This window comes from Gymnoscopelus microlampas (assembly GCF_963454915.1).
Source record: "Gymnoscopelus microlampas genome assembly, chromosome: 10".
Classification (NCBI taxonomy): domain Eukaryota; kingdom Metazoa; phylum Chordata; class Actinopteri; order Myctophiformes; family Myctophidae; genus Gymnoscopelus; species Gymnoscopelus microlampas.
Window position 1 is genome coordinate 23510716 of NC_139947.1, and position 27601 is coordinate 23538316.

Genomic DNA, 27601 nt, shown 5'->3' on the forward strand with positions numbered 1-27601 from the left:
AAATTTGGTAGTTGCGGGTTGTGTGAGCTTGTTTCAAAAGTGTACTTGCTTATTTAGGCTTGCTTGCTTCCAGATGTTTTAATCATTCAAACCAGTGGTTCTCAAATAATTTCATGAAAAAGTTTTGTGCCCAGGGAGCATTTGTGTGCTGTTAGAATGTTTCAAAAAATATTCCAAATATTCCACATTTTATTGCAAAAAAAATAGCCGATAAGTGCTCATGTGGCCTATAATTGCTTCTTTTGGGCTTGTTTTCCTAGACCTGGTTGCTTATTTCTCTCGCAAAACCTGGCAACACTGGTTCTGAACCCAGTCCGCAGGCTGGACTGCGCTGCTGTCTCTATTTATCACCGCTACAACTACAGTAGAATATATATTTATTATAAAGCATATGCAATGGACGAATACTGATGTCCACCACGGGAATAGATGGTACATCTGTCTAAGTCTTCGTTGAGGGATTGCTTTTTGTTTTGTGGAGGGTGATATGATATGATCGCAACCATGCAGCACCAGACTGTCAGAAGTTTAGCGAGAGTTCTCCTCGTCTTAACGGTGCTGATCGGCGGCGTTCTGTTCGCAGGAGCGTTCCCTACCTGGAGGCTGGAGGTATGGTTGGACCACTGTGGTGGGAAAACTACTCACATTTTTGTACTTAAGTAAAAGTGTCAATACTGCAATGCAGAAATACTCTTGTTACAACTAAAGTTCGGAATTCAAAATTTACTTGAGTAAAAAGTACAAAAGTATTGGTATCAAAATGTACTTAAAGAACCCAAAAGTAGAAAGTACTCATTATGCAGAATGTCCCATTTCGAAAGTTTTCAAAATCAAATGTATAAATTGGATATATAAATCTTTTGAAAATAGCAGATCTACAAGCTTGTAGATCAGCTATTTTCAAATGGCCAGAATGTGTAGGGCTGCAAGCAGTTAATGTATGGTTTGTAATAATAATCAAAATCTACAAAGTAACTAGTAACTAAAGTTTTCAAATTATTGTAGTGGAGTAAAAGTAGAATATTTGCCTCTGAGATGTAGAGGAGTAGAAGTAAAAGTACTGAAAATTGGAAATACTCCAGTAAAGTAAAACATACCTCAGAATTGTACTTAAGTACAGTACGTGAGTAGAATCTATGCATTTATCTGCAGCTGACATTGACTAATAGTCTACTATAACCTGAACAACTAAATAGAAGACAGTAGATCTAAAGCAACTGTTATTAAAAAACTAAACAAAAAAAAACATCCCTCCTTGCTGGAATTAGAGGGCTTGGGATGCGCTGGAATTAGAGGGCTTGGGATGCATGGGTTTATGTCATTTCCTTTGACACACACAGTCAGTCAGTCAGTCAGTCAGTCAGTCAGTCAGTCAGTCAGTCAGTCAGTCAGTCAGTCAGTCAGTCAGTCAGTCACTCACTCACTCACTCACTCACTCACTCACTCACTCACTTGACACACACAGTCAGTCACTCACTCACTCACTCACTCTCACTCTCACTCACTCACACACACACACACACACACACACACACACACACACACACGCACGCACGCACGCACGCTCGCTTGCTCGCTCACTCACTCACTCTCACACATGCACACGTGTGGTAACCCAAGATATCTAGGTGTTGGAGATTACATATTGGAGATTATTATTCCTGAAGAAGTTTAAACATACCACCTTAAGCACTTTCGTTCAAATGACCAAGATTTCTCAATCTCACAGCTGATTGATTGATTGATTGAGTACTTTATTAACAGTTTGCAAAAAAAGGTACAGTGGTACAGATTTATACAAAAGGATGCTAAAAGGATAACCCAAAAAAGCCCAGGGCTTACTTCCATTGAGGTCCTGTGTATTAAATTCACCGAGAAAGAATAAAACTGAAAGATAACCTTTTGCTTGTATGGGGCCTAAAAATATACAATCGTGCGCGAGTGTGTGACTGGATTCAATGTTCTTTGATCAGAACTACCACGCTCACCTCTGTCTTGATGTATTCATGTGGTGGGTATTAAAAAGATGATCTAAAAATAGCAAAGTGAAACAGGACCAGAAGTGAATGGAGATGAGCTGGACAAGTGTTTCCATCTCAACTGCAAACCAACATGGGACAAACTACCAACTCTCAGGATCATTCCCATGCTTTACAGCCATATAAACAGTAAACTGTGTTTATTTAACTCTGAGAGTGTAAGTACTCTCAGAGTTACAAATAGAGGATTTTACTGTGTAAGATAACACAGCTGAGGACCAGTCCCTTGAGGGACAAAGCTCCCTTATCCATGGCGTTGTCTATGTGTCATTTCCTATTATATATAAACATCCTCAGATGACATACTTGCAGATGGGAAAGCACTGCATCTGTCCCCCCATGGCAATTGTTTTTTAGCAAAACAATGAAAACATTTGTATAAGCATTTAAAACACACTGTGGCATTCTGTACCGTCAGACCTTGTATGAGAGTTCTACCAATAAATGTAAAAATGGAAACATATTACTATATTGTTGTCGCTTTGTGGCTTCTACATTTTTGCATGAAGAATTTGAGCCATTAATCTAATGGGTGGAAACCATCACCTCTCTTTAAAATTATCTTAATTGCATTCATATCTTACACACTCACCCAGCAACATTGAGGGGGAATTCAATTATTGTACAAAATACTAAACTATGATTAAAGTAGAGCAAAAAATGCCATCATTACTCATCCCCAATATACAGTATAGTCCTGAGTGTCAATTTAACTCAGTGCTCAAATGGAACCCAAGTGTAGTCTTAAGTGCACACTGCCTTGCTCTGTTTGGTGATTTCAGGAGGTAACTGGTTATGCGGGTAAATGATCTATTAATCTTGGGGTTAGATGTAGGGTGAATGGGGTAGACTTGATGTATGCCTTCCTTCTTCAACGTTTGCCAAACAAGAAACTGCAGAATCAGTGTGTGTGTGCCAAAGGTAGAAGCTTAAAACAACATGAATACCTTCAAAGGATAAAGATTTAGGGTACATGGGCAGCTTTCATGTAGTTGGAGGAGCACAGAATGCCTTCTCCAGTTTCAGGAGTAATAAACGTCTGGTTTAATGTGCACCTCCTTGGCTCTGTTAACAGGAACCGAGGAAAGTCTTAACTCTCTTGGCAAACAGAAAATATATAAAAACCATATCATTATTACTTTATAAAATGTATTTTGGGAGTATTTCTGTTTGTAATCCTCCATGGTCAGAATCACGCTTCAGTTTCAAGTTGGTGAACTCGTGCATTTATCAGTTCACCTCCTTTTTCCATAAATAAAAAAAAGAATCAACTGGGACAAGTGATATTATGGTATATTGCAGCCAAACCAAACCGACCTACAGTTTAACTTGCCCAGTCACAGCATATTTACGATAGCACTAAAACAAAAACTACCCATAGTCAGCCTTTCAAAGCTGTAAAACGAGAATAGAACCCAGGTGTTATTATTTGGGGAGTCTTTTTTGCCCCTCCCCGAAGGGACATCAGACACAATCTATCTGCAAAATGTATCATACTTAACGTTTGGAAAGCGCTTTTTACTGCTGACCGCTTCCTTTTTCCAGGAGATGGAATGCTCTTGCATGAAAATGTAATACGTAACATTCACATGCAAGGCGCTGAAATAACAGCAGAGTTATGTGCAGTAGTAACAGTAAAATCACAGCAGACCTTGATGTTCACGAGACATGTCAAAATCTCTCAAGAGTCTAAAATGTGGCAATACAACATTATACCATATTGCTTTTGTTTGAAACCCTGTGGAAAACTAATTACAGCTAAATCACGGTGTCAGAGTGTATTGTCTTCAGCGTGAAACCCAAGCAGGGCCCTTAAGGTTCAGTCTAGCTTATTTCAGCCCATAAAGAAGCTCTTTCACCACCAACTGAACAATACTGTCTGTGTCCTGTCGCGTGCTTCTCGAGTGTTCTTTTCCTGTGGAGGCCAGCAAGACGGTTGGATCATGTGTCAGGTGGTTAATCAAAGATTTTTATTTGTCCAAGGAAGAAGCTCACACCAGTGTGTTGCTCATTGGGATCCGGAAAGACGCCCGCTCGCAAGTGCTCCATCTCTCCAGGAACAAGCGCTACACCCTCACCCCGGAGCAACTCAAATGGGACAAGTTCAAACTCACATACAAGTACAAAGATTGACTGTAATCCATTTCATGCCAAATCCTCATCCTAGACTAACGGCTCCAAAATTGATCTAAAGCAATAGAGCAACATACAAAATAGTGGCATCTGTGTGGTGCAGGAGTAAAGTTTCTACCCACCACGTGGAGACTAAGGGATGCATCCGGCTTGGACGGGTGCTCCAACGAACACAACTGTGTTTGCGGCAGGGAAGCTGGTTGGGTAGGGTGATCTCTTTCACTGCATTAGTGACGCCTACAGATTGGTCAGTGTGCCTGTTCAGCAGAGAGAGGAACTGGGAGGAATAGTGTGTTCCTCCTCATGCATCATGTCCTCCTGGTGAAAAACCTTGCATGTGACCAACAGTAGGGCTTAGCAGTGACAGGGACTACACATGTGAGGAAAATTGGGAGTTGGCATATAATGACTAAATTGAGAGAAAGGGGGAGTGTAGTGCCATAAAATGTCCAAAGGAAAATAAATACATCTGAGAGCGATCATAGATTAGTAATGCTGAGTAACAGTATATCAGAAGTTTTTGTGGTGTTCCCTCTTGCTTCTAGGGCCTGTCTGATCAATATTCATTGTTTTTCTTTCTGAAGATACATGGTTGTATACTAGATGATGCTCTTGTTTCTCTACAGACTTCTCTCTTTTCCAACAAACTTGATGAATGCCAGTGACACGCGCAAGGGTATCGCCAAAGCTTTCAGCATGTGGAGCGATGTCTCACCTTTCAGCTTCAGAGAGGTGCCAGCTGACCAAGACGCGGACATTAAGATAGGTGGGCACATGGCATGTTCTGTCACAAACAGATGTTCCCCGGTGCATAGTTCTGGGCCTTCTGCTTTTGTCATTACTTGCTTTTCTCTCTGTGTTCATAGGACCCGTGTGTAACGCCAAACCTGTCAACACTTTTATTTGGCTTTTTTTTTCCTTCTTTTTTTCCTTTTAGTATCTTTACGCTATGGCTAATTTGATATTCAGTGTGATTCATAAAACGTAAAAAAAAAGCAGAATATCTTCCAAGCATGTCTGACCATGGTGTAGTAAGTAAGTAAATCAAGCCTTGTCCGTCCCATTGGGAGACAGCTCCAGGGTCTGGGATTCTTGTTGCTGCATAAATTCTCAGTGCAAGTGAGAAAAATGGTTGTCATCCTGTGTGGGGGGTTTGTAGAAAACGTTTCGTTCCATAATTCATCATGTCCCAGTTGTACTGTATGCAAAACAGAATGGCTGGAGTGAGGATTTCCCTTCTTGGCTCTGAGATATGCCTCTCCTTCTCCCTGTTGCGTTCTCTCTTCATCTCAATTCTCTTCTCGGGCAGGCTTCTATCCCATCAACCACACAGACTGTCTACAGTCCTACCTGCACCACTGTTTCGACGGTATCACTGGAGAGCTGGCCCACGCCTTCTTTCCCCCAACGGGGGAAATCCACTTTGATGACCATGAGTACTGGGTTTTGGGAAACATGCGTTTCAGCTGGAAGAAAGGCATGTACCTTTGTGTCAATCTTTCTGTTTCATGTTTACCGACACCAAATATACTTGACTTGAGAACACTTGCATAAAGGGTGTCTGTGAGAGAGGGGCACAGTGTCCAAGATGCAAAATAATTGATGGTATCTTTGTGCAGGAGTTTGGCTGACGGACCTGGTCCACGTGGCAGCACATGAGATCGGTCACGTTCTGGGACTCATGCACTCTCTGAACCCCAATGCTATAATGCACCTGAATGCAACTCTGACAGGGCGCAAGCTAATCTCACAGGACGAAGTGTGGGGCTTGCACCGACTCTATGGTATGTCAAGAATTCTCTCTCATCGCTCAGATGTACATTTGTTTCTGCATGATTTATTCTCTCACTCTATAATGCAGTCTGATTAACACCTATTCTTAGACTTGTAGAACATGCGAGTACTGTATAAGACCGCCGTGACTCATTTAGAATCCAAACCACCTAGATTAGGAACTCTGGATGGAGAACACGCGGGAGGTCTGGCATCAGTTCCACAGTTGCTTCTGAAAGCCAACGTGGCATTATTGAATATAGTAGACACTAACTGTGAGTCATCATTAGTATGTGTGTATTTTGGTGAGTCATTTTCAGTAAAAGTAAGAGCAGATTATCAGTCCAAATTCCTGCGCTGCAGAGCGAAAGCTGCTCTCCGATCCCTCTCTCATCCCTCCCTCCTCTTTGCTCCATCTTTACTCTCTTACAGGATGTTTGGATCGGTTATTTATCTGTCCCGCCTGGGCGAGGAAAGGCTATTGCGACAGCAAGCGCAAGCTCATGCAGAAGCACTGCCCCTCCAGCTGTGACTTTTGTTACGGTAAGACAGAGCAGTAGTCCAGAGGAAAAAAGATTACGCTCCATCGTCTGCTGCCGGGAGCCGCTGTGAACCGTTTGCCAACAGAGCAACGGGAGCCAGCAGGTCCAGCCATGTGGAGCTGTGATGGGGGTTTTCAAACATCTGATTCTAAAACAGATTAGCACTTGCCACTGGGGGAAAACTAATTCAGGAAGAGTTATTTAGGCTCGGAAAACTCCAGTGTCCGCAGAGAGGCAATTTGTGTAAGGCACAGAGCACAACAAAACGCAACTGCAACCTGTCTGAGCTTTGCACCTGGACATACACTGCTTAACCCATTAGCAGCGCATTCAATAAATTAGTGAGTCTGTGTCAGCACTCAACAGCCGTACTCCTTTCATAGACTTGCATTCAAATACATCAGTCCTGAGGTCTCTGGTTGCACAACAGAAAATGGCTCCTCCTAAACCATCACAGCACATAAGATTGTTGTGGGTTTCTCGGTTGTTTTTTTTTGGTCTGTAACAAGGGACAGTGTGGATAGAAGCGAGACGATATGATTCCTGGCTCCGGGTAATCTGTTCCTCATTGCTGATTGGGAGACGTTGTTCGGCTGTGGAAAAATTCCTGAGTGACTCCAAACCGCTGGAATTTCAGACTGTGGCTTGAGGGTTAGAGACGCAGAAGGTCAAATTGGATTTTTGCGGCATTAACGAGAGCGACTGTTTTTTTTCCTTCTTTTTTCGAGTAGACTTTTCAGCTGACCGCGAGGCCGTGCCTGTGGTGCTTCCTCAGAAACCAGACAGCTAACACTGATAAGACAGCCCACAACACCAGAAGGTCTAAGGTTGGGGGAGTGGGGCATGTACAGGAATTTTGACAGTTTGTATGCAATATTAATTGCAGGTCACCAAAAGTATGTTAAGATGTGTGTGAGGAAAAGTTATGGTGACAGTTCTGAAATAAAAAGATCACCCCCACACACAAACCACGACTCTGAAAAAAAACATGACAATGACAAAGGAGTATTCGGTTCTTAAGTCTGACGTAATTTTGTAGTCCGACGTCCCGTCCGGGTCCAAAAGGCACCAGCGCCGTCCACTCTTCATTGTAAACAACATGTTGGAACCCGTAAATCTTTTTACAATAACCTCCTTTTTCAGAAATGAAACATTGAGGGTTAATAAGGGTCTTAATGCTAATATCATAGAAGTACTAAGTATTTATTTATTATTATGATTTAACATTATTATTATTAACATTAAAACACTTGGACCCGGAAGTTATTCTAGCGGGGCGCAACGTCACGTCTGAACAATCGAATGACTGTGTGGTCTGGCGTTGCAGGGAATAATTACACAATATTTGACCTCCTTTGTCCTCACTTTTAGAATTCCCCTTCCCCACCGTGGCGCCCACGCCCGCTCCCCCGCGGACCAAACACAAGCTGGTGGCTGAGGGCAAGAAGCTCACGTTCCGCTGTGGGAAGAAAATTGCATCAAAGAAAGGCAAAATATAGTGAGTGCCCCCTTCTCATCTCATGCCTTTACACCCAACTTGCCCATGCGATTTCATTTGACCGCTTACTGTATGTCCCATTATATACTTTGTCGTACGATGCAACCACTCACAATGCGGCGCATGGCGACGTGTTGATCTGCTACTTTTGCTATTTTGGAAAAGATAATACCTATAATGACATGCCCATGCTATGGACACCATACGTATATATAGTGTTTAACTGAGTTCTGTTTTATGTATGACCCCCCTCCCCATTAGCTGGTACAAGGACGGAGAGCTGCTGGAATACTCCCACCCGGGGTACATCTCGCTGAAGGACAACCACATCAGCATCGTAGCCAACGCCATCAACGAGGGCACCTACACCTGTATTGTGAAGAAAAAGAACAAGGTCCTCACCAACTACTCCTGGAGGGTGCGAGTGCGCTTCTGAAGCCCACACCGCGCACCCTGCAGCACAGATGCACTGGGTATTACAAAAGATAGAGACAGAGAGACACTCATTCACACACAATAGTCAAAAGGGGACCTCATTCACCAGGGCACATATTTTCTTTTTTTGTGTTGTTTTCCTTTTTTAACCTCCCACCCTCCACTGTCACACACACTACTCACTTTTGTGCATTTTTTGTTGTCCTGTAAATGTATTTTCATACATGCACAAATAAAAGTTATGTGACAAAAAAGTATTTCTGTGAAAACAAAACTGGAAAACAAATCGAGGTACACAAGTTCGCTCATATTTACTGTAATTCTGAGATAAAGTATTTGTGAACTGGTGTTTAGAACTGACGTGCGTCACGACACCCAACAGAAGACAATCTGAAACAAGCAGAAGACTGTGTAAACGACGCCGTACAAAGATCCTTCTGCTGCATGCCATTTGAAGAATTTACAAACTGACCAAACCAAAGCACTTGGGCCAGAATAAGCAATGTTGTCTACACTCCGTGGAACTGTTTGGACATTCATCCACATATGGAACACCTCAGACGTCTAGCTTACTTTACTAGCCTCTGAGTGAGGCCAGCAGCCTCCGCCTCTAGAGACCTCAGTCTGTTCCACTACCAGCTCTCTTTCCAGACTTATTCACCACATCAGGTGCAGTAATCCACAGTAGGGCTTGTGGGGGACCCATAGATAAAAGTGATTAATGCACATTTCCATTTTGTATTGGTTTGGAGTAATCCGGAGACGAGGGACTTTTTCTGCGTGTGTGTGTGTTCCAGTCTGAGCAGCCAAGCCGTCTTGCAGGAATGAGACTCACTGTTTATTTTTCTCCGGTTCAAAATCGAAAAGAATTTATTGTTTTAATTCTGAAGTCGCGGAGCCACTTTAACAACAAAGGCAAAGCGGGGTCTGGCGCTCTTTTCCCCCGAAAGAACAAAGTACTGAGACAAAGTGTGCAGTGCAAAGAATGACATCACTTTTGGATGGCTGCTACCGAGCTGGGTTCAAGGCCGTTTTTTGGGGGGGTATTTTTCTTTTTTGGCTTTGGTTTGACGTTTTTCTTTTCTTTTTTTGCACTCTGGCAGCGTGGGGCTGTGTTTGCATAGCTCAGACAGAGTTTATAAATACGGGGGGAGATGGCAGACAAAATAACATTTCAAACTTTATTTCTAGCAAAAACAACGTCCTCAGTCAGCATGCAAGCTGACAGCCGTTAAGGTAAATCTTACAATGAGATGGATGGAAAACAGAGCCAATGCTGTGTCCTTATACAGTAGCCTCTGCAGTCAGGAAATACCAGCCGTTTAAAATCTGGTCCTCTTTCAGAGAGCACATAAAAAAAGGAAAACCTAATACAAGAAATCATAAGAGCTACACTACAAAGAGACAGGAGGACTTATGCTGCACCTCCAGAAGAGCTAGACATTGTCACATTTGTGAAATGGCTTCAAAAGATACTGTTACAGTTGAAAATCAGCCATCGAGTGGGACGGGGGTGAGGAAACGAAGAAGAATTCTGGAAATTCTAACAAGGTCTAGCCACCAACCCTGTTGTGTGGCAAACAGTCTTGACCATTTTAGTAAGATTTGTAATTTTCACCCCAGGACATCATGGGCCGTTCCAAAGAGAGTCCAACTTCCAAAGACAACTGAATGAGTCCAACTTCCAAACAGAACTGAATGAGTCCAACTTCCAAACAGAACTGAATATGTCCAACTTCCAAACAGAACTGAGTTTGCCTTCCAACAGAACTGAATGAGGCCAATGTCCAACAGAACTGAATGAGTCAAATTCCCAGCAGAACTCTCATGATTCCTTACTCCATCAGGCTGGCAGTCCTGTCTCTTTCGGTGTGATTGTAGCGCACATTGAAAAGCGCTTTTGGATGAAGGCGCTATACAGCATGCAGACCATTGTGAGCTCCAGCGCGGTCCACTCAGAATTTGAGACTGAAACCTGGGCCCACGGCCGATGCTCCCTGGTTGCTGCTTGTCAGATGAAAGCCTGTGTCTTTGAGGTCATCATCCCCCTAAATGACACAGGGTGAAAAAAAGAAAAGGAAAAGATAATTACCTCACAGCATAAGTTTACAGTAGTACCTGTATAACGGATGCAAACACCGGTGCAAGTTGACGAGGAGTGACACAGAGTGGGAACTAAAAAGTTAAATCAGTGCTCATTTAACTCTGAGAGTGAGTTACAAATGGTGCTGAAAGCATTAGGAACGTAAGGCTGCCTATCATGGAAAACACAAGCAGGAAGTAAGCAGACACACAAAGCAGAAGGCTGTAGGTCTGTAATCTCTTTAGCACACAGACGGCATTCAGAGAGCGGCTGGATCTATGTAATGGAGAGAATGCAGCCTAATGTCCTTACCAGCTGACTGTAGCCCAGGCCTCCCTCGGGCGGGCGAGGACTGGTGCCTCTCTTCACCCTCTGCTGCTCGCTCTTGGCCGGCCAGGTGGGGAACATGGAGGGGTCGATGGGCTGCGGGGTCTCATGGAAGTAATCGTGCTTTAGCGCCTCGTCCGACAGAATCCTCTTACTGGGACAATAGGTGAGGAACCTGAGAAAACAGCCCGACGGGTCAGGAGAGGTCTGGACAACACGACTGCGTTGATGGACCGAGCGTTGGTGTTTTAGATCCAAACTGTCTTTACGACACAATTCAACGATGTAAAAACGCAGTGTTTTATTTTCAGATTCAGTTGAAATCTGACTTCTACGAAATACAAGTGAAAAGGAAAGTGACAGATGATTTTGGCAATTGTTTCCCCTTATGATGATAAAACAATTCAATTTGGACAATATGGCCACTGAGGTTCAATATATTGATGAGCGCTACAGTTTCAGCAAAGATTTGGAATTACAGATCATATTAGCAACAGGGAATGAATGGGTGCTAATCAATTAAGGCCCTATACCTTCTTTTAACTTCTCTGATGTAGAACAAAAGACTCATCTCAGAAATCTAATGAGATCCACATGGGAACATCATGGCTTCAACTGGGATTTCGGACTTCATGTGGCTAGCCTGTGACGTCAGTCATCTATGACATCTGTGTTCAAATTTGTGCAAGGTTTCCGCCTTGACTTAAGTCATTTAAATATTTATATGGAAATGGATGCATTACTGTTCGTGACTTTGTTTCAAAAGGTACATTCCATTCATTTGCACAGCAACGGCCTGGTTTGTGCTAGCAGTCGACTACATTCTTGAAAGTTATTGTTGTGGTGAAATTGATATTAAAAACTGTTTTAATTGGGATATGTCTATGATTTTCATCTCGCCATATTTGCTAACCGTGTAAGAAAAGCAATAAGTCACACAAGGCCATGGCCAACAGTCGGAAGCCTTCCACACCACGTCAGGCTTGCTGCGCCTCTTAGCCGTTCGTTGTAAAATCTACGGTAAACCATGGCCTCTTGCGACTTATTGCTTCATTTTATTTGCAAAGGAAGAACACTATGCAGGAGTCCTTTGTTCTACGACAGTTGGCTGGCCCATGGTCTTCTCTGACGCACCTTTTGATCTACAGGTGTGCAGACTTTCTGCTCTTTGAACATGTCTGATGTGAATACTACTGAGAGTCAAGAGAATGTTGCTTGAGAAAATGTGGCCTCTGAAGATTTTATAGATAGATGGATGCACTTTAGATTGGAAGGATGCCTACTGCAGCAGTTACTAAATGGAATATACCGTAGTAACTAAGTAAAAAACCATGCCACGATTTTGTCATTCTTTCTGTAGGAGAGTAGCGTACAGTTCTCAGTTGTTTCACACTGATAACAAATGTCACAAAATCTAAGGCATCTCTAATATTTTGACAGAGCGTGACGTGCTTCAGTGGTGACAGTGAATCACGTGATTTCCTACTGTAGTTTCCAATGTTACTTCCAGGTACCACGCAGAAAGAATTAAAGTTTCTCCAAACACAGACGGTGTCAAATATAAGTAAATATCATAAATGACAGAGCCGCCTCCCTGACAGAATCGTTGGACACATTTGTTTTCTTTTTACTTTTGGAACACAGTTCTTATGACGTGACTTAAAAAATGTCTACGGGATTTTGAATGGGAAAAACATTTCTGTGACCCAGGGGATGTGGGTTTGACGTCAGGACATCAGTACTCCATGGCCTGATAGGCTTCAGAAATCAGTTGCGCCTTAAAGCCAGTTTCCACATAGCATACAACTGTAAGATAGGTCATAACCGCGTGTTCACAACGACCTACTTCGGACAGGGACCTAGATGGCGTGCGGAACAACTCTACATCAAACAAACGTGTCACAGAGGCTTTTCCATTGCTATGAATCGTAAGGTCTGTTCTATAATTCTCCATTTCTATGGGCTAGTCTTAAAACATTCTCCTGCACACAAGGGTGTGATATTCCAAGCAGCTCTGCAATGTCTGCCTGCCAATCTGCACTCGTAGCCTTCAGCTAAACTGTGCTTTGTTTGAAGAGCTTTGATTCTGAAATCACTCTCAAAGCCGTTGACCTCCCACGACTTGACTCGGTCTCAAGGTCACTGTCTGAGTTGGCTCTTATGATCGCTGTAAAGTTTCACTGAGTTGGACGAGTGCCAGACCTCCGCTAAAGTGCGACACCCTTTGAGGCACACGAGAGGACGTGTTGTGGCACCACTCAGCTGTGAGATAATGGAATGTTATGGTTTTTCCATTGGCAGGTGCAGGCTAATGCTTACTTTATACTATGCCGTATGATGGTGCAAACATGAGCACATTAATCTTTTGGGGTAAAAACAACGTTTTTTTAGTAGAATAATTCCTCCCAAACCCATGGCTCAGTTGTGCGAGCACCAGCCCGGTTGAGTTTGTGTGGCACAAAGATGGAACGGCATTGAGGAACTTTGATGAATTCCCAGGATGCTACTTCTGTCATGTTTTAGGCCAGATTGCCAAAAGTGCGCTCACTCAAATGACCTGGAAAGCGTGACGGCATAAGTTGGGACAGCAGATTATTATTACATCAAGGTATAGCAATTATTCTTGGACAAAATCTTGTTGTGGAAATAACTTGCTGCCAAAACAGTCATTTGTTTTAAGCATAATGACTTTAGTCAGTTTTCCACCTTATTCTTCAATCAACATCTGAGAAGAAAAAAGCACCCTTCCCAGAAATTGTTTTGTAATTCTGTCTGACTATGTTGACCAACAATAATTCTATAAATCTAAATCCATACAGGGCATCCTTACCAGTGTAAACAATGTCCAGCTGGGTGGAAATAGATGCCAGCTTTGGGGGGGGGGGGGGGGGGGGGGGTTGGCACGGATGTATAAAGGGTTGGTGGATGGACCGAAGGTCCTCTATAATGTGAGCTAAAATAGTCCACCACATTTTATGGCTCCATTCTTGAAATGTGCAGCAAACTATAAACCTTTAAACATCTACTATGCTGATCTTTGAGCATTATATATGAAATGCCTATAGCATTTTGAATCTCATTGTTCTGTTGTAGTAAGTTTACACCAAATGAAACGGAAATAATCACAAAACAGTTTGACCTGCCTAAATCACATGAATGGGTCTTTGAAATCTACTGAAATCTACTGAGGCCAAATATGACTGACTTGCCAAGCAGCACACACAGAGTGAATGTCACATCCTCAGAATACTAGACGGACAAATAACTTTAAAGTGGTCGGCATGAGCAGCAGGTTTGCAATACCCTAAAATATGCAGCCACCTGTCTGTTTGGTTTGCCATTAGTCTGCTGTAATAAGCTAACCAGCTAGAAGAACTGGTGTGGAAAAAATTATCAGCAAACTACAGTAGGAGGATATACACAAGACAGAATATACAGCAGAATGCGTGGACTGTGATGTTGTGTCTTTAGTGCGGAGGCAAACAGCCTTGAGGAGCCTTACTTGTTCATGAGGTCAAAGCCTTGGTCGGAGAGCAGCGCACCAAAGCGCTTTCGCAGGTTGTTGTAGGGGTACTCTGTGAAAGTCATCTTCTTCACAGCAGGGAGCTCGTTGTAGCCTGGCCAAATCTTCTCACTGGGCGACCCCAAATCCTGGTGTCAACACATACGAGTCAACAAAGACGTATTAGAGCTGTCATTGCAGAGAGCGCTACGTCCAGGCGGGTCTCCCCAATTTTGTCCTGAGGTATTTCATCAACTTCAGACCAAGAGAGACCCACAGTAGTCCAAATACATATTTCAGCAGTTCAATTCATCACTATTATGTAACATACACCATTTAGCTATTGGACCGTGTGCATAAAGAATGGAAACCACACAGTCATTCGGTTCTGTGCTTCACAACTGGTTTCCCACTGGGACCTTAGGTTTCACTGATCCGAAATTCAGGGACCAATACACTAACCACTTGTGGGGGAACATTTGCCAAAAATAAATCTACATCTACAAGCTCACAACATGTCGCAACGTTGTGAGCTTGTAGATCGGCTATAGTTGGCGAAGACTTTGTGTGTGTTTTACTACTATTACTTTTGGGTACCGAACCACCCACTCATTGACCTGACCCACTGATTGAGAGAGACAAAGTTTTCAATTTAAAAAATAACACAGAAAAGCGAGGGTCACAGCACATTTGTGACACAGGGCCGGCCGGCCGGCTGGCTTAAGAGGTGAACAGGGAGGGCTGAATGACAGCAACACAACACACCTTCCTGTCACGCTTTGTGCATATGATCTCTACAGGATAATTGGTGTAGCCAACTATGAAGAGATTCTGCAAAATAAATGTTGGCGACTGGGATGACCAATCATCCATCAACTTCACCACCTAGTGAGGAATTAACAGCACTGCATGTAGGGCCTGTACAGGGCATAAACATTCACCAGGAGAAAAAAACTGAAGCGGCTGTTAATATCACTGTACGAAATTACTTCGTTTTGTAGGGGGGCAAATGAGGGCAAATGAGGGCATCTTACCTTAAAAATCTTGTTAATTTGGTCAATCTCAGACTTTCCAGGAAAAAGAGGTTTCTGGGTGAGGAGCTCGCCAAATATGCAGCCCACTGACCACATGTCTACAGCTGTGGAGTACTCCTGTGGAGAGAAGAACAAACACCATGTCACTCTAGAGAGAGGGGGGGAAAAGGGGCCCAGACAGGCTGCCAGGCATGTGTCTATGTTCAAGTCTGCAGTCTGAATGCTGATGTGCTTTGACTGCAAAACAGGATTAGTGTCATCTCGCCTTGGGCACCACTAAGGTGGCTGTTTGGGATTGATGGACAAAAAACACGCTGCATGTCCTGAAAGGTTGGCTTCATTTTGTATTTTTTGGAGCATGTTTTAGTTGGAGGAAAGCGATCCAACACGTGTAAGTATGTGTCTTGAGAGAGTGCGTGACGGTACCGTACGTTAAACGTTGACTTGTTTTCGCTTCATCTTGTGCGTGGAGATATTTTCATTGGGACCTATTTTGGCTTTAAATACTGCTGTGTATGTGTATACGTGCTATGAAACTACATGATGCATTGCGAGTGTTCCGTGCTCCCACTTGTTGTGTTCTTATCCCTCTCTTGGCTCTCCTCGGTCTGAACAGACCGACGCCTGATTTATACTTTGTGGTGAAAACGCGAATCTACAAGCTCTCAACGTGTCACCTCAACATGCATTGTGAGCTTGTAGATCTTCTATTTTTGTCCAGGTCCTTCTTCTTGAGGAGATCTCTCTCAGACAAAGCAGCCTTCCTACTGTCTTAAGGGCTTTTCACGTGGGAGTGTTTGACGTGCCTTGTAATTCATTTTCAACGAGAGGCGAAAGGGCAATAAAACAAATAAACATAATATAAAAATGTATTTCAAAAACGAATCCTTAGGGCGTCCTCTTCATATGTGTCTGGTCACAAGGTGAACCGAATGTTTCTTTAGTTGTGGCTGTAACAGTGAGACAGTGACTGACCTTGGCTCCCAGCAGCAGTTCTGGAGAACGGTACCACAGCGTCACCACCACGGGCGTGTAGGGCTTCAGTGGAGATCCGTATTCCCGGGCCAAACCGAAGTCTCCGATCTGCAGGAAGACATGAAAGGTGGCAAAAAAGTGGGCCTGTCAAAGCAGGTCTGCTAAACAGTGATGCTGCACAACATTACAGAGGAACTACGTTAAGTCACCCAAAGTCATAGTGTAGGAAATATAATGCCCATATGTGCCCGTGTTTGTCCTCTAGCTTTCATACTAAGTCCTAAAATGGAGGTCATATGTATTCTTTCTCTCTGAGAAAGGAGTGCAAATCAGGAATAAGAATCACAGACATCAATAGCTCTGGACAAAACCATGCTTGGTTGCCCTCATACACTCTAAATCCTGCAACTTACTGATGGAATCGTACATACTTTTGTACTGTTACAAGTAATCTGTATTAGTACACTCCAACACTCCAGCAAATATTATCTGATGAAAAGTTTTATACTTTATTTAGTGTAGGTATTTTCCTCCAATATAATAAGTCCAATGTCACTGTGGCTAAGATAGGCATATCATCCCACGCGAACACCATGAGAGAGTTTAACTAACTGCCTGCAGGAATTGTGAAAATGAGAGAAAACATTGTTTGCCAGTTCCTCTTCAGTGTGTTTTGGGATGGGGTAGTTCGTACCTTGAGGATGCCTTTGTGACTCAGCAGCAGGTTGGACGTCTTCAGATCGCGGTGGAGGATCCAGTTGTCATGGAGATGGCGGACACCTCTCAGCAGCTGAATCATAAGGGTTTTGACTTCGCCTGTATTGGACGACGGGGCAGACAATGAGGGTCTTCAGTGACAGACCGGGCCAACCAGGGGTCTATACTAGGCCCCCTTCTGTTTTCGCTCTACACTAAATATCTTCGCAAAAATTAGCCGATCTAAAAGCGTTGTGAGCTTGAAGATTGGCTACTTTCGGTGGCTGTTCGTCCCACCGAATAGGGACGGCACAAAGGTTTAAGTGGTTAACAGCGCAGAAGAGAGGCATCCAGCGCTAAACCCCAGGCCACACTACGTAAATATGAACAAACCCACTGTGGGCAGCATGGCTACCGCAGAAACATGGCCAACTCGGCTAGGTAAACCGACAGACACCACTTCAGAATTATGTTCTATTAGAAACAGCACATTTTTGATCTGCTGCTGCTTATTACGCAGAACTGAACAAACAGAAAGAGTGCGTCTCATGTTACCTGGTAAGAACGGCTGCTTCATGGTCTCCATTAGACTCTTGAGGTCATGCTCCACGTAGTTCATAACGATGTAGATCTTGTCCATATTGCTTCCAACCACGATTTCCTAATGCAGATTGGGGGGTGAGATTAAACTTTACTTCAAGAGCATAAGTAGATGATATAGGAAAAGCTAATTTCTCTGCAAACAGCTTGTTTGCACTTAATTTCATTTTTGTTTTTTTACGCAGTCAGAGTAGAGGACATTTACATAATGTGAACCCACTGTCTAAAGCCTAGGGGCATGTTATAAACAAATGATTATGTCCTTTTGAGGGAAACATTTACATTTTATGAGAACAAACGTTGTCTTCTCTTCAAGCTACAATCTGAAAGTTTATTGCTGCCACATTCAAACTTGGGTCTCCCATGCAGGAAACCAAACATCTACTGCTCATACAAGAGGTAATCCCCACATGGTCAGGGGAGATATTGGGCTTCTGAGCTCCAGGTAGGGCTACCTGTCAATCTACCAAACATCAGGGTCTACATATCTCAATGGAACCACCACCAAGCACTGCAGATGCACAAGTTATATTGTATTAACATACTCTACTACCATACAGATTGGACAAATCAGCATTTTATTAATTAAGTTCCATGTTACAGCTTTATACTGGGAGTTCTCCGACACAGTGTTTTCTACTTCTTTCGGCTAATTCCCATAAGGGGTCACCACAGCCTATCATCGGTTTCCATCTCCTTCCTACATTTTCCACACACACACATTTTTGTGAGGTTTCTCACCCTGACTGTGACGATGTTTGGGTGCTGTGCTTTCAGGATAGTGTTGATTTCTCGGAGCGAGGTGATGGGGAAGCCTTCCTTCTCCTTCTCCATCTTCAGCCTCTTCAAGGCTACGATCTCGTCTGTGAAATGAAGATGTGGTTTTCGTTCGGTTTGCAAATTGCAAAATGCAAATACAGATTTTTTTTGTGGTTAAAGGACACGTGAAAGACGTGTGTCCTTCCTGTTTTCTTACCCGTCTTTTTGTCCTTGGCTCTGTACACCACACCGTAAGTCCCCTCCTCTATACGGTTCAGACACTGGAACTCCTCAACACTTCGGCAACCCTAAAAAACAACATGATGCAACCATTGAGATTCAAGGAAGATGATGAATTCAGTAACAACATCTGGGGCGGGGAACCATTTTGTATCCACTGGCAGTGGTCACAGTAGCGGGTAGATCTAAAAATTCAAATATATTTATTCCCACATCTTCCATGATCTAATATTCCTTTATATAGATGTGATTGACTGATAAATGACTTTCTAACCCTTTCTCTGACCTTGATTTTATTTGTGTTATGGTACAGGTCCTTCATTGTCTGAGAGTGCTATGGGTCAGTGTACAAATGGACAACTAAGGGTCCATTCGGTTCCATTTTTACAGTTAAATGACCTCTTCTACCCAAGAAGCAGGAATAGGGGAAAATCTTGCTTGCCACAACCAACAGGTAGCTTGTGTTTTGTGTGGTTAATTTCCAGTGTTCCATTGCTGAATTGGAACGTGGTTGCAGTCTATTTTAATGACGTGACGCGTCACGCACGTCGCTTAACACCTACACTACAGGTCACACAATGGACAATTGATATGCATCTAGGCTCATTCCTATGTTAATTCACCTGGTGTGAGTCGGGAGCCTTTGTAAACTTTGTTGAGGTGTGAATTTAAAGTTGTTTTAAATCTATGCATGTGCCTGCGCATGCTCCTGTTCAAAAAGGTTGTTGCACGGCGTGTTAGGCCATCCCATGAGCAATGCAACCCTGTTCATTTCCCCTGTGCATTGGTACCGACCTGTAGAGCGGGGAGATATTTGGGCAGCTCTTTCTTCAGCTCCACAGGAGAAATGGGGGGAGAGTCAGGGATGTAGTTCTCTTCAGGGGTCGGGGAACGGGAGTGGGTCTGAGAGTGGGGGGTGGGGTCGCCATCCCCCGCTTCCTCCTCTTCCACCTCCTCCTCCTCATCCTCATCGTCCATCTCCTCACCGCTTTCCTCGGTGTCGTGGTCAAAGCGCGACTCCGGCACTGAGGGGGAGAATATGACCATTAGGACTGCAAATATTGATTATTTTCTTCTTTTAGTCTATCGATTACTTTGCCGTTTTTTCTTTTACATAAATTCTTAAATTGTATTTATTATATCAATGAATTGACAACCACAAACATAGTCAGGTAAAGTGTCTACCTATAGGAATGTGGTTCCCATTCTCCCTCTCCTCGTTGAACTCATCAGACTGCTCCTCATCACTGACATCTTCTGAGACAAAAAAAAAACAAGCGTGTGAATGTATGATCTCTGCTGTTGTGATAGTACTGCCTGACATTTCTTCCAGTTTTCGATGTCACCGTCGCAAAAATGCTTGCTCAGGGTGGGACAATGTTGCTTATCTGCTGTTAAGAGACAACTTGTGATTTGGCACTATGCAAAAATGTAATCGTGCTGTATGTATGGCAGTGCAGAATTAGAAGAAACAGGAGAGTAGTACAGCAGTAGTTTAGAAGCATTGGTAGTGGTACCTGCGCTCTGGTCAGATCGTCCTGAAACTGACCCGGACTCCTCATCTTCCTCCTCCTCCTCCCCTTCCTCTCCCTCTGTTTGGCTACTGGACTCATCGTCATCGTCATCCTCCCCATCTTCTGAGCCGGATGCTGATCCTGCTAGATGAGGTTCAAATAATAATCCACTGAGCAATGATCAATACGCTATGTCAAGTCCATCTATGATCTTTGTAACGGTGGTGGTCCAAAGGTGGCCAATAATGCACTCCAAGCGACCACTCTGCTTGCCAGCCTCACCGTCAATACGTGCTCTCTCTCTCGACCACACACAACCTATGCACCGGAGTCAGACTGGGCATCAGGAGTCTTGTGCACCAAGACAGCTCTCACCCGTCAGGATCACACAGGGTGATGGTCTGACAATTTGTTGTACAGATGTAAAATAAACTACAGCCATTCTCCCATCTGCCACAGGGGCCTTTCTGCTTGAGCACCAAGCCTTCACAGTGAATTCTAGGTATAGTAGAATCAGAGACAAAGCTCCAAATTCAGAATGGGACCAAAAAAATTACACTTTGTCAACCAGTGTTGTACGTAATGTAAATTATTCTGGACAACAATAAAAACAACTGAAGAACTGATGCATGGATTATTAGGATGATTAACGCTGCAGCATTAAAAGAAGTTTCAACACTATGGAATGTGCTACAGAAGTCCTTGCCAAATCAGAATCTACTGTTAATACTCATGCTTGGTTAAATGGGGTCTGGTGAATAACAGTTTTGTGTATTACTGCTATTGTAGACTAACAGCTTAAACAGCCGTTGTCTTGTTAATTTGTTTCATTATGGCAGCTGCTGTTTCCACAGGGAATGAAGCAAAGGTGATGAAAAACAGAGGGACCAATGTGCTGACAATACTATGTGACAATTCTCTTACCTATAGAAGACTCTGCGGTGCTTGTCTTCCGTTCATTGTCACTGATGTCCTCCAGGTTTGCCAGCGGGTCTTTGTCCTCAGGCCTGTCCTCCTTAGAGACTGGAGTGAGAAAAAAGCAGGGGTTATTGCAGAGGAATAAATTTGCACTCGGGTGATCAATGTGTTTGGGCTGGCGCTGAGAGGTTACCCTCACTTCCACTTCTCCGTGGCTCACTGTGCTCTGATCTGTCCCGCGGGGCTCGGTTGGGACTGCGGCTACGGTGGCTTTGTTTGGCCTTGTCGCCGTATTCGTCGGGTAGTGCCCGGTGGTGCAATGGCACTGTGGAGGGAAGCACAAGTCATTCAATTAGATGAGATACCTTTATTTATACTCCAGAGGGAAATTAAGACATTACAGCAGCATTGAAGAAAACACAAGCTAAAAAGAAGCTAAAATGTACAGTACATTGCTGCTTTTCAAAAAGTAGAGTGGCCTATTGGGGAACAGGAACTGGGTAAATCAATTCAATATATTCAATACTGAAGGTTCAACAGTAGAACCCAAAGTTCCACACAGAAATCTTTCGTGACAACTTAGGATGCTTGTCCTAACACTTGAATTATACTGCTCCATGTACTGCTTATCCCACGCTGAACTCCATGTCTTTATCTCATCTTGGTTTGATTACTATAGAAATAGTAAATTCTTGAACTCTGGACTTTCTTAGAAAGTCGCTGGAGGTGTGAGATGCACAGTCCCTGATGACAGGCTCTGCCCCAGCCGCTAGGAGTGCGTGCAGTGACAAATATCACCATCCCCACCTGGCTTTCCTCCCCCAAACACGGGCCAATTGTGTTAGACCAAGCGTGTGTTCGTAGAACAGCCCAATTTAAACACTTTCAACCTGCCATTCCTATTTCGGCTGTATAATTACAGCCGAAAATCATTACATGAAAAATATGGTTACATTTTCTCTATTTGTTGTTCTCTTAAAGTTTCCACACATCCATTGAGATGGATATACAGTAGATCAAGTGCTTCGACGCCTGGGTTACTCCAGTCTATAGGCACCAGCAGGGTGAGAAGTAAGAACAGCCACCAACCTTCTCTGCGAGGTTCGCGCTCTTTGCGTCGCTCATCCCCCCTCCTCTCCCGCTCTTTCAGATCCCTCTGCTCCTTCTGCTGCTGTTGCTCGCGGACTTTGCGGTCCCGTTCGCGCTGCCGCTCCAGCTGCTCCAGTCTGTCCCTGTAGCGCGGAGAAGACGGCAATCCTGTCAAGAGACCTAAGCTCTGCTCTGAAACAGACCCCTCTTCTCTCTGTCTGCAGGACACAACAGCCATCCAAGTAGGCCTGTCACAATTATTACATAGCCTAACAGCAATTATTTGAGATAATCGCAATTATTTGCATAATCGTCAATATTTCCATGTTGAAAAATGTTTTTCAATCATTTTTCAAAAATAGCAGAAATAGCTATCGGCTACTTCCACTATTTTTTTAAAATATTTCGCATTTCAAAAATGATTAAATATGTCAAGAGATTTCTTTATATAGCTTAACCCATTTAGAACTGAGGGCGATTCTAAAAACGCCTTCTAAATCCTGTTTTCTGAAAAACTAGGTCAGGATTTATGTTGCTATATACTGTATATGGCAACAACTACCCCAAAAGGGGTTCCCGGATTGAAAGGTATAGTTATGTTCCCGGTCTAAATGGGTTAAAAGTAATAAATGTAATTTCCATCCATAATATGTTCTAATGTTCAATGCCAAAAACTAAATGTAATCGTATTTGTATGACAATGAATCGTGAAGTAAAATGTCATGAGCATGACAGGCAGCCCTACATCCAAGCATTGTGTGCATCATTAAAAGACACCGACAGGGTTTCCCTCAGAAGTTGTGCACAATTTGTGGCACCTGGGGTGCTCAAGTTCCCCCCCTCCCTCCCCCATCAACTGTGTGTGCGTGTGTGTGTGCGCGTGTGTGACAGAGTAATCTAAAATATTAAACCAGTTTGTTTCAAAATATTCAATAATGCAAAGTCACAGAAAAAATGATACAGAAGGGTGATATAAAACAGACAGGGAATATAGGAAACAAACAAACAAACAAAACAAAACAACACTGTCATGGCCCTTTTCCCCATCCCATCACCCCATGCGATTCGATGTCATACATCAAGTCTTAATCAGACGTTCCCCTGAATAAAAAATGTATTCATTTCTGATGTTAACAGAGGGGCATGGGTATTAAGCAGACATACCTGGGGGAAACCCTGTCACAGTCACTCATGGTGATCACATTCTCATATCTGGTAGGCCTGCAGTAAAAGAGAATGTACAGTTTTGTGTCTGAGTCAACATGTACTGTGTGAGTGTGTGGTTCTGAGCGGCCGGTTGTCACCTCTCTCTGAGTGAGTGTGCTCTGGCCTGTTCCCTGCGCTTCTGTCTCTCCCAGTCTCGCCTGGCTTTGTCCTCTTCCCACTGCCGCTTCCTGCGCTCGTTCTCCCGCTCTTTCTCTTTGTCTTTGGGCCGTACGTGTTTTCCTGCTGTGAAGATGAACACATGTGAAGTGACGTTAGCAAATATTCCTTTACAGTTTTTGTTTTTATAGTTTTTCTTTCTTTATTTGACAGTCAGTATAGAAAGACAGGAAACAGGGAGAGAGAGCTGGAGAGTGGCACGCAGCAAATGTCCGGCTGACCTGGGAATCGAACTGGGGACCCACTGCCAGGCTCCTCAACCATCCGGCTATCAGGCCGTCCGTTTTAAATGACACCTTATACACACAAACACTCAGAAATATAAATCCAGAAACAGCAACGCACCTCCTTCTGCAGAGTGACTGCGATGCCGTCTTTTATCTTTTCTCTTCTCCTCCTTTCTGTGGTGAGATTTGTCTTTCCTCGCCATTTGCTGGGGAGGCTTGATTGCTAGTGAGTCATCCTCTTCTCCTCTGAAATCAATGTAAAGGAAACAAATAATGTCAAGATTATTACCATTTCTTAAATGCCTCATTTTCAACACTGAACTCCTCTCGCCTACATGTAAAGTGCCAAAGGTAATGTGAAACATTGGAATCTCTGTGTACCTGTCCTCTGTGGAGTCTTCCCGTGTGTAGGGGGAATTACGGATTGTTATTTCCATCTTCTGGTCCTGTAGTTCTCCTTCCTCCAGAGTGTCCCGTTTGGCTTCCCGACCATCCGCCTGTGGAACAGGACACGAAGCCAACTGCATACAACAAGAGCACAAACAACACGACTGAGTTCCTTTTCAGTATGAGCAATATTACTGGTACATTTCAGAATCTATAGCCTTGCTTTACAATACCACACTGCAAGGTTTTAATTAACTGTATTTTGAAATGAACTTGACCAAGCCTAAAATAAAACCTTTACTTTTATAATGGAAGTCAATTGGACTCAGATCGAGCTGAAACCTTGCCCAAATGTGGAGTCATGCATCATAGATTACAGATACGTCATAGAGTCTTGACGTCATAAATGATTGATGTCTCAGGCTGGCCACATGGCGAAAAAAGGCCAAACATTTTCTAATCCTGCCCAGTACAACATTTGTTTTGGTATAAAAAAAAAAAACATACAATTATGTACAGTATAACACAATGTAACTGGGTAACTGGGTGGCGCTTTACATTCTTCTGGCGTTTGGGCTCTATCTTCTCTTCTAGTTCTCTTCTGCGTTTTTTCTCTTGTAAAATTTCGTCGAGTGTTTTCACTTTCCAGGTGTCCTTTGTGTCCCCCATCGGCGCCCACACTCCACCGCCTGCAGCACAGACACAAAGCAAGCATCATATCACTGGAGATCCATGTGAATTATAATGAATAATATGAAATAAAATGAGAGGGAATGGTGGCTTTCACTCCCTGGTGATATTAACCACTTAAGCACTAATATACTTCATCGTAAGACAAAAAGCGTAAAATAGTTGATCTACAAGCTCAATAAATGTTTGATAACATGTTTTTAATTACAATTTTATTTCTCCAAAAATAATAATAATAATAAATCATTTACACATAAACATGCCCAAAATGGGGATGCAAGTTCAGCGTGGTTAATTCCAATCATTATGCAGAGAAGACAAACAGAAACAAAGGGGCTACTGTGGAACAGGGGAAGTGTCAAGGAGTAATTAATGACAGATAAAGCCTAAGTCATAATTGGTTGTGTCTGTTTCTCAAATGTAGCAGGGTAGTGATACTATAAGGGAAGAAAAGGACTGAGCTTGTTTCCTATGGTTACCTGGGTGCCTTGCATGTTATCCAATCAAGCAGTAACGTCTCACAATCACTGGTAAAAGAACAAAATACAAAAAAAACACACTAATCCAAACTGATGCTCATATTTTGGTGGGTGGATATGGGGATATTTAAAGACTTAAATTCAAGGGTTTATTCATTGCCCCAAAATAAAGGATGCTTAGTTTGCACTGCAGTAGGGCATTTAAAAAAAAACACATGCTCTCAATAGGGCTGCACAATTAATAGAAATATCCTAATTTAGGTTTCACAACGATGCAATTGTGAAACTTGGCAATTAATTTAAACATCTTATTTGGTAAGCGGTTGGTCTTCTCATCACAAGAAGCGTTAACAATCAGAACATTGTACAGGCCACCTCCAAGCCTATCAAGCTCACTGACAAACAATAAAATCACAGCCAGAATTGAAAACATAATATTTGGCATAAGATACCATGTATCTTATGCCAATGAACAAGTAACCAAATGCAATAAAAAATCATATCATATTTTTTCCACCGAAATCATTAACAGTGAGTGATCAATATTATGTGATTAGAATATTCAGCAAAATAATCAGCCAGGACTATCATTTTAGTCGTAATCGTGCAGCCCTATAGCTCCAATACACAAGATACACATTAAATACCAGCCTGTAAACATAAGCAAGTACAAATAATAACAACCACACAGAATTCAACCTGTCAAATTAAACTAACAAACTAGTGACTTCTTTTCTGTAGGCCTAAAGAACTTATTTATATTTAATGATCAAATAATGACTATAAATCTTACTTATATTATGATTACACAACGTCTTTCCTTGATGTTAAACTGTTGAGGAAAGTTGATCTAATAAGCCTAACTAACTAACTGGGACACACATGCCGAGTGAACACGTTATAACGGTTTATAACTGTTAATAATAGCTCATTAATATCAGTAGATGTTTCCTAATGTAATTTCCAGCATTTCAAAAATAAAGAGGAGAGGCGAATTGAGCTGGTATTATTATTATCAGTGGTGTAAGGTACATGTACTCAAGTACTGTACTTAAGTACAATTTTTAGGTATTTTTACTTTACTGGAGTATTTCCAATTTTCTGTATTTTCATCTCAAGAGGCAAATATTGTACTTTTACTCTAAAACTTTAGTTACTAGTTACTTTGTAGATTTTGATTTTATTATTAAAAACATACATTAACCACTTCTTCAGCCCTGTATACATTTCGGTCATTTGAAAATAGCAGATCTACAAGCTCACCATTGAGGGCTTGTAGATCTGCTATTTTCAACAACAACAAAAAAATCACATTTTATACGTTTGAAAACTTTACAAACTGGACATGCATAATGAGCACGTTCTACTTCTGATACTTTACGTACATTTTGATACCAATACTTTTGTATTTTCACTCAAGTAAATTTTGAATTCCGGACTTGCCTGTAACAGAGTACTTCTACATTGCAGTATTGATACTTTTACTCAAGTAAAAAAAGGTGAGTACTTCTTCCACCACTGTTTATTGTGTATAGATGTTACAAGTACAACAGTTGAATCTCTAGCAGCACGAGTGAGCTAAGCTAAGCTAACAGAACGTTGTGCTAACGCGCAAACTGAACGTCTTATGTGCGTCACATCAGTCGCTGTTGCTCTAAACACAGATATATTTGACATCATGTTATTATTTACTATGCCTTGAAACCACTAGCTACTCCATGCTATTGAAATAAGACTCTCTATAGTTGATAATAGATTCACACAAACCTGAAATATGCTCCGCGGTATTAAACAACACCGGAAGTCTGAACAAGCCACTTTCGTTCTACTTCCGGTGCTACGAGAATTACGTCCGGGTGACTCCAATGACAGGAGGATCCATCCATCCATTGAGGTTTTATCCAGTGTTGGAAGAAGACAAGATGTACTCATATTGTTTTTACTTAAGTAAAAGTATCAATGCCACAATGTAGAAATACTTAGTTACAAGTCAAAGTTTGAGATTCAAAATTAAATTGAGTAAAGTACAAAAGTATTGGTATCAAAATGTACTTCAAGTACCAAAATTAGAAAGTACTCATTATGCAGAATGTCCCATTTCACAAGTTTTCAAATGTATAAAATGTAGATTATTTTTTTTGTAGATCGGATATTTTCAAAATATCCATGATATGGATATGGCGATATGATTGGCTGATTGAAGTGGTTAATGTTTTGTAATCAGAATCTACAAAGTAACTAGTCACTACAGTTTTCAAATAATTGTAGTGGAGTAAAT

The 27601-nt window shown here is 42.4% G+C and overlaps 2 protein-coding genes across 17 annotated transcripts; one reads left to right on the forward strand and one right to left on the reverse strand.

Annotated features, from left to right (window-relative positions):
• The first annotated feature begins 303 nt into the window (after positions 1 to 303).
• On the forward strand, positions 304 to 9431 carry mmp23ba (matrix metallopeptidase 23ba). The gene is made up of 8 exons (XM_084069634.1): positions 304 to 609; positions 4023 to 4159; positions 4799 to 4938; positions 5482 to 5649; positions 5792 to 5956; positions 6378 to 6488; positions 7859 to 7985; positions 8247 to 9431. Exons 1-8 carry the CDS (start codon positions 493 to 495, stop codon positions 8419 to 8421), a joined length of 1140 nt encoding a protein of 379 aa, XP_083925760.1. The 5' UTR covers positions 304 to 492; the 3' UTR covers positions 8422 to 9431.
• A 156-nt stretch (positions 9432 to 9587) lies between these two features.
• Positions 9588 to 27127, reverse strand: cdk11b (cyclin dependent kinase 11B). Of its 16 annotated transcripts, XM_084069619.1 has the most exons (22): positions 27091 to 27120; positions 25324 to 25371; positions 24713 to 24843; positions 24149 to 24288; positions 23886 to 24013; positions 23462 to 23606; positions 23322 to 23378; positions 22158 to 22375; positions 21262 to 21393; positions 21075 to 21173; positions 20154 to 20294; positions 19822 to 19893; positions 19432 to 19661; positions 18614 to 18704; positions 18379 to 18500; positions 17593 to 17698; positions 17036 to 17157; positions 16342 to 16449; positions 15367 to 15483; positions 14333 to 14481; positions 10816 to 11005; positions 9588 to 10468 (listed from the first exon to the last, which is right to left on the reverse strand). In XM_084069619.1, the coding sequence occupies exons 3-22, from the start codon at positions 24821 to 24823 to the stop codon at positions 10376 to 10378; spliced, it is 2571 nt and encodes an 856-aa protein (XP_083925745.1). In that variant the 5' UTR covers positions 24824 to 24843; positions 25324 to 25371; positions 27091 to 27120; the 3' UTR covers positions 9588 to 10375. The 16 variants fall into 16 exon arrangements, with proteins under 16 accessions (XP_083925745.1, XP_083925750.1, XP_083925749.1 ...); XM_084069624.1 differs by lacking the exon at positions 23322 to 23378 and having other exon boundaries at positions 21268 to 21393; positions 22158 to 22300; XM_084069623.1 differs by lacking the exon at positions 23322 to 23378 and having other exon boundaries at positions 20154 to 20291; positions 22158 to 22300.
• Between the last annotated feature and the right edge of the window lie 474 nt (positions 27128 to 27601).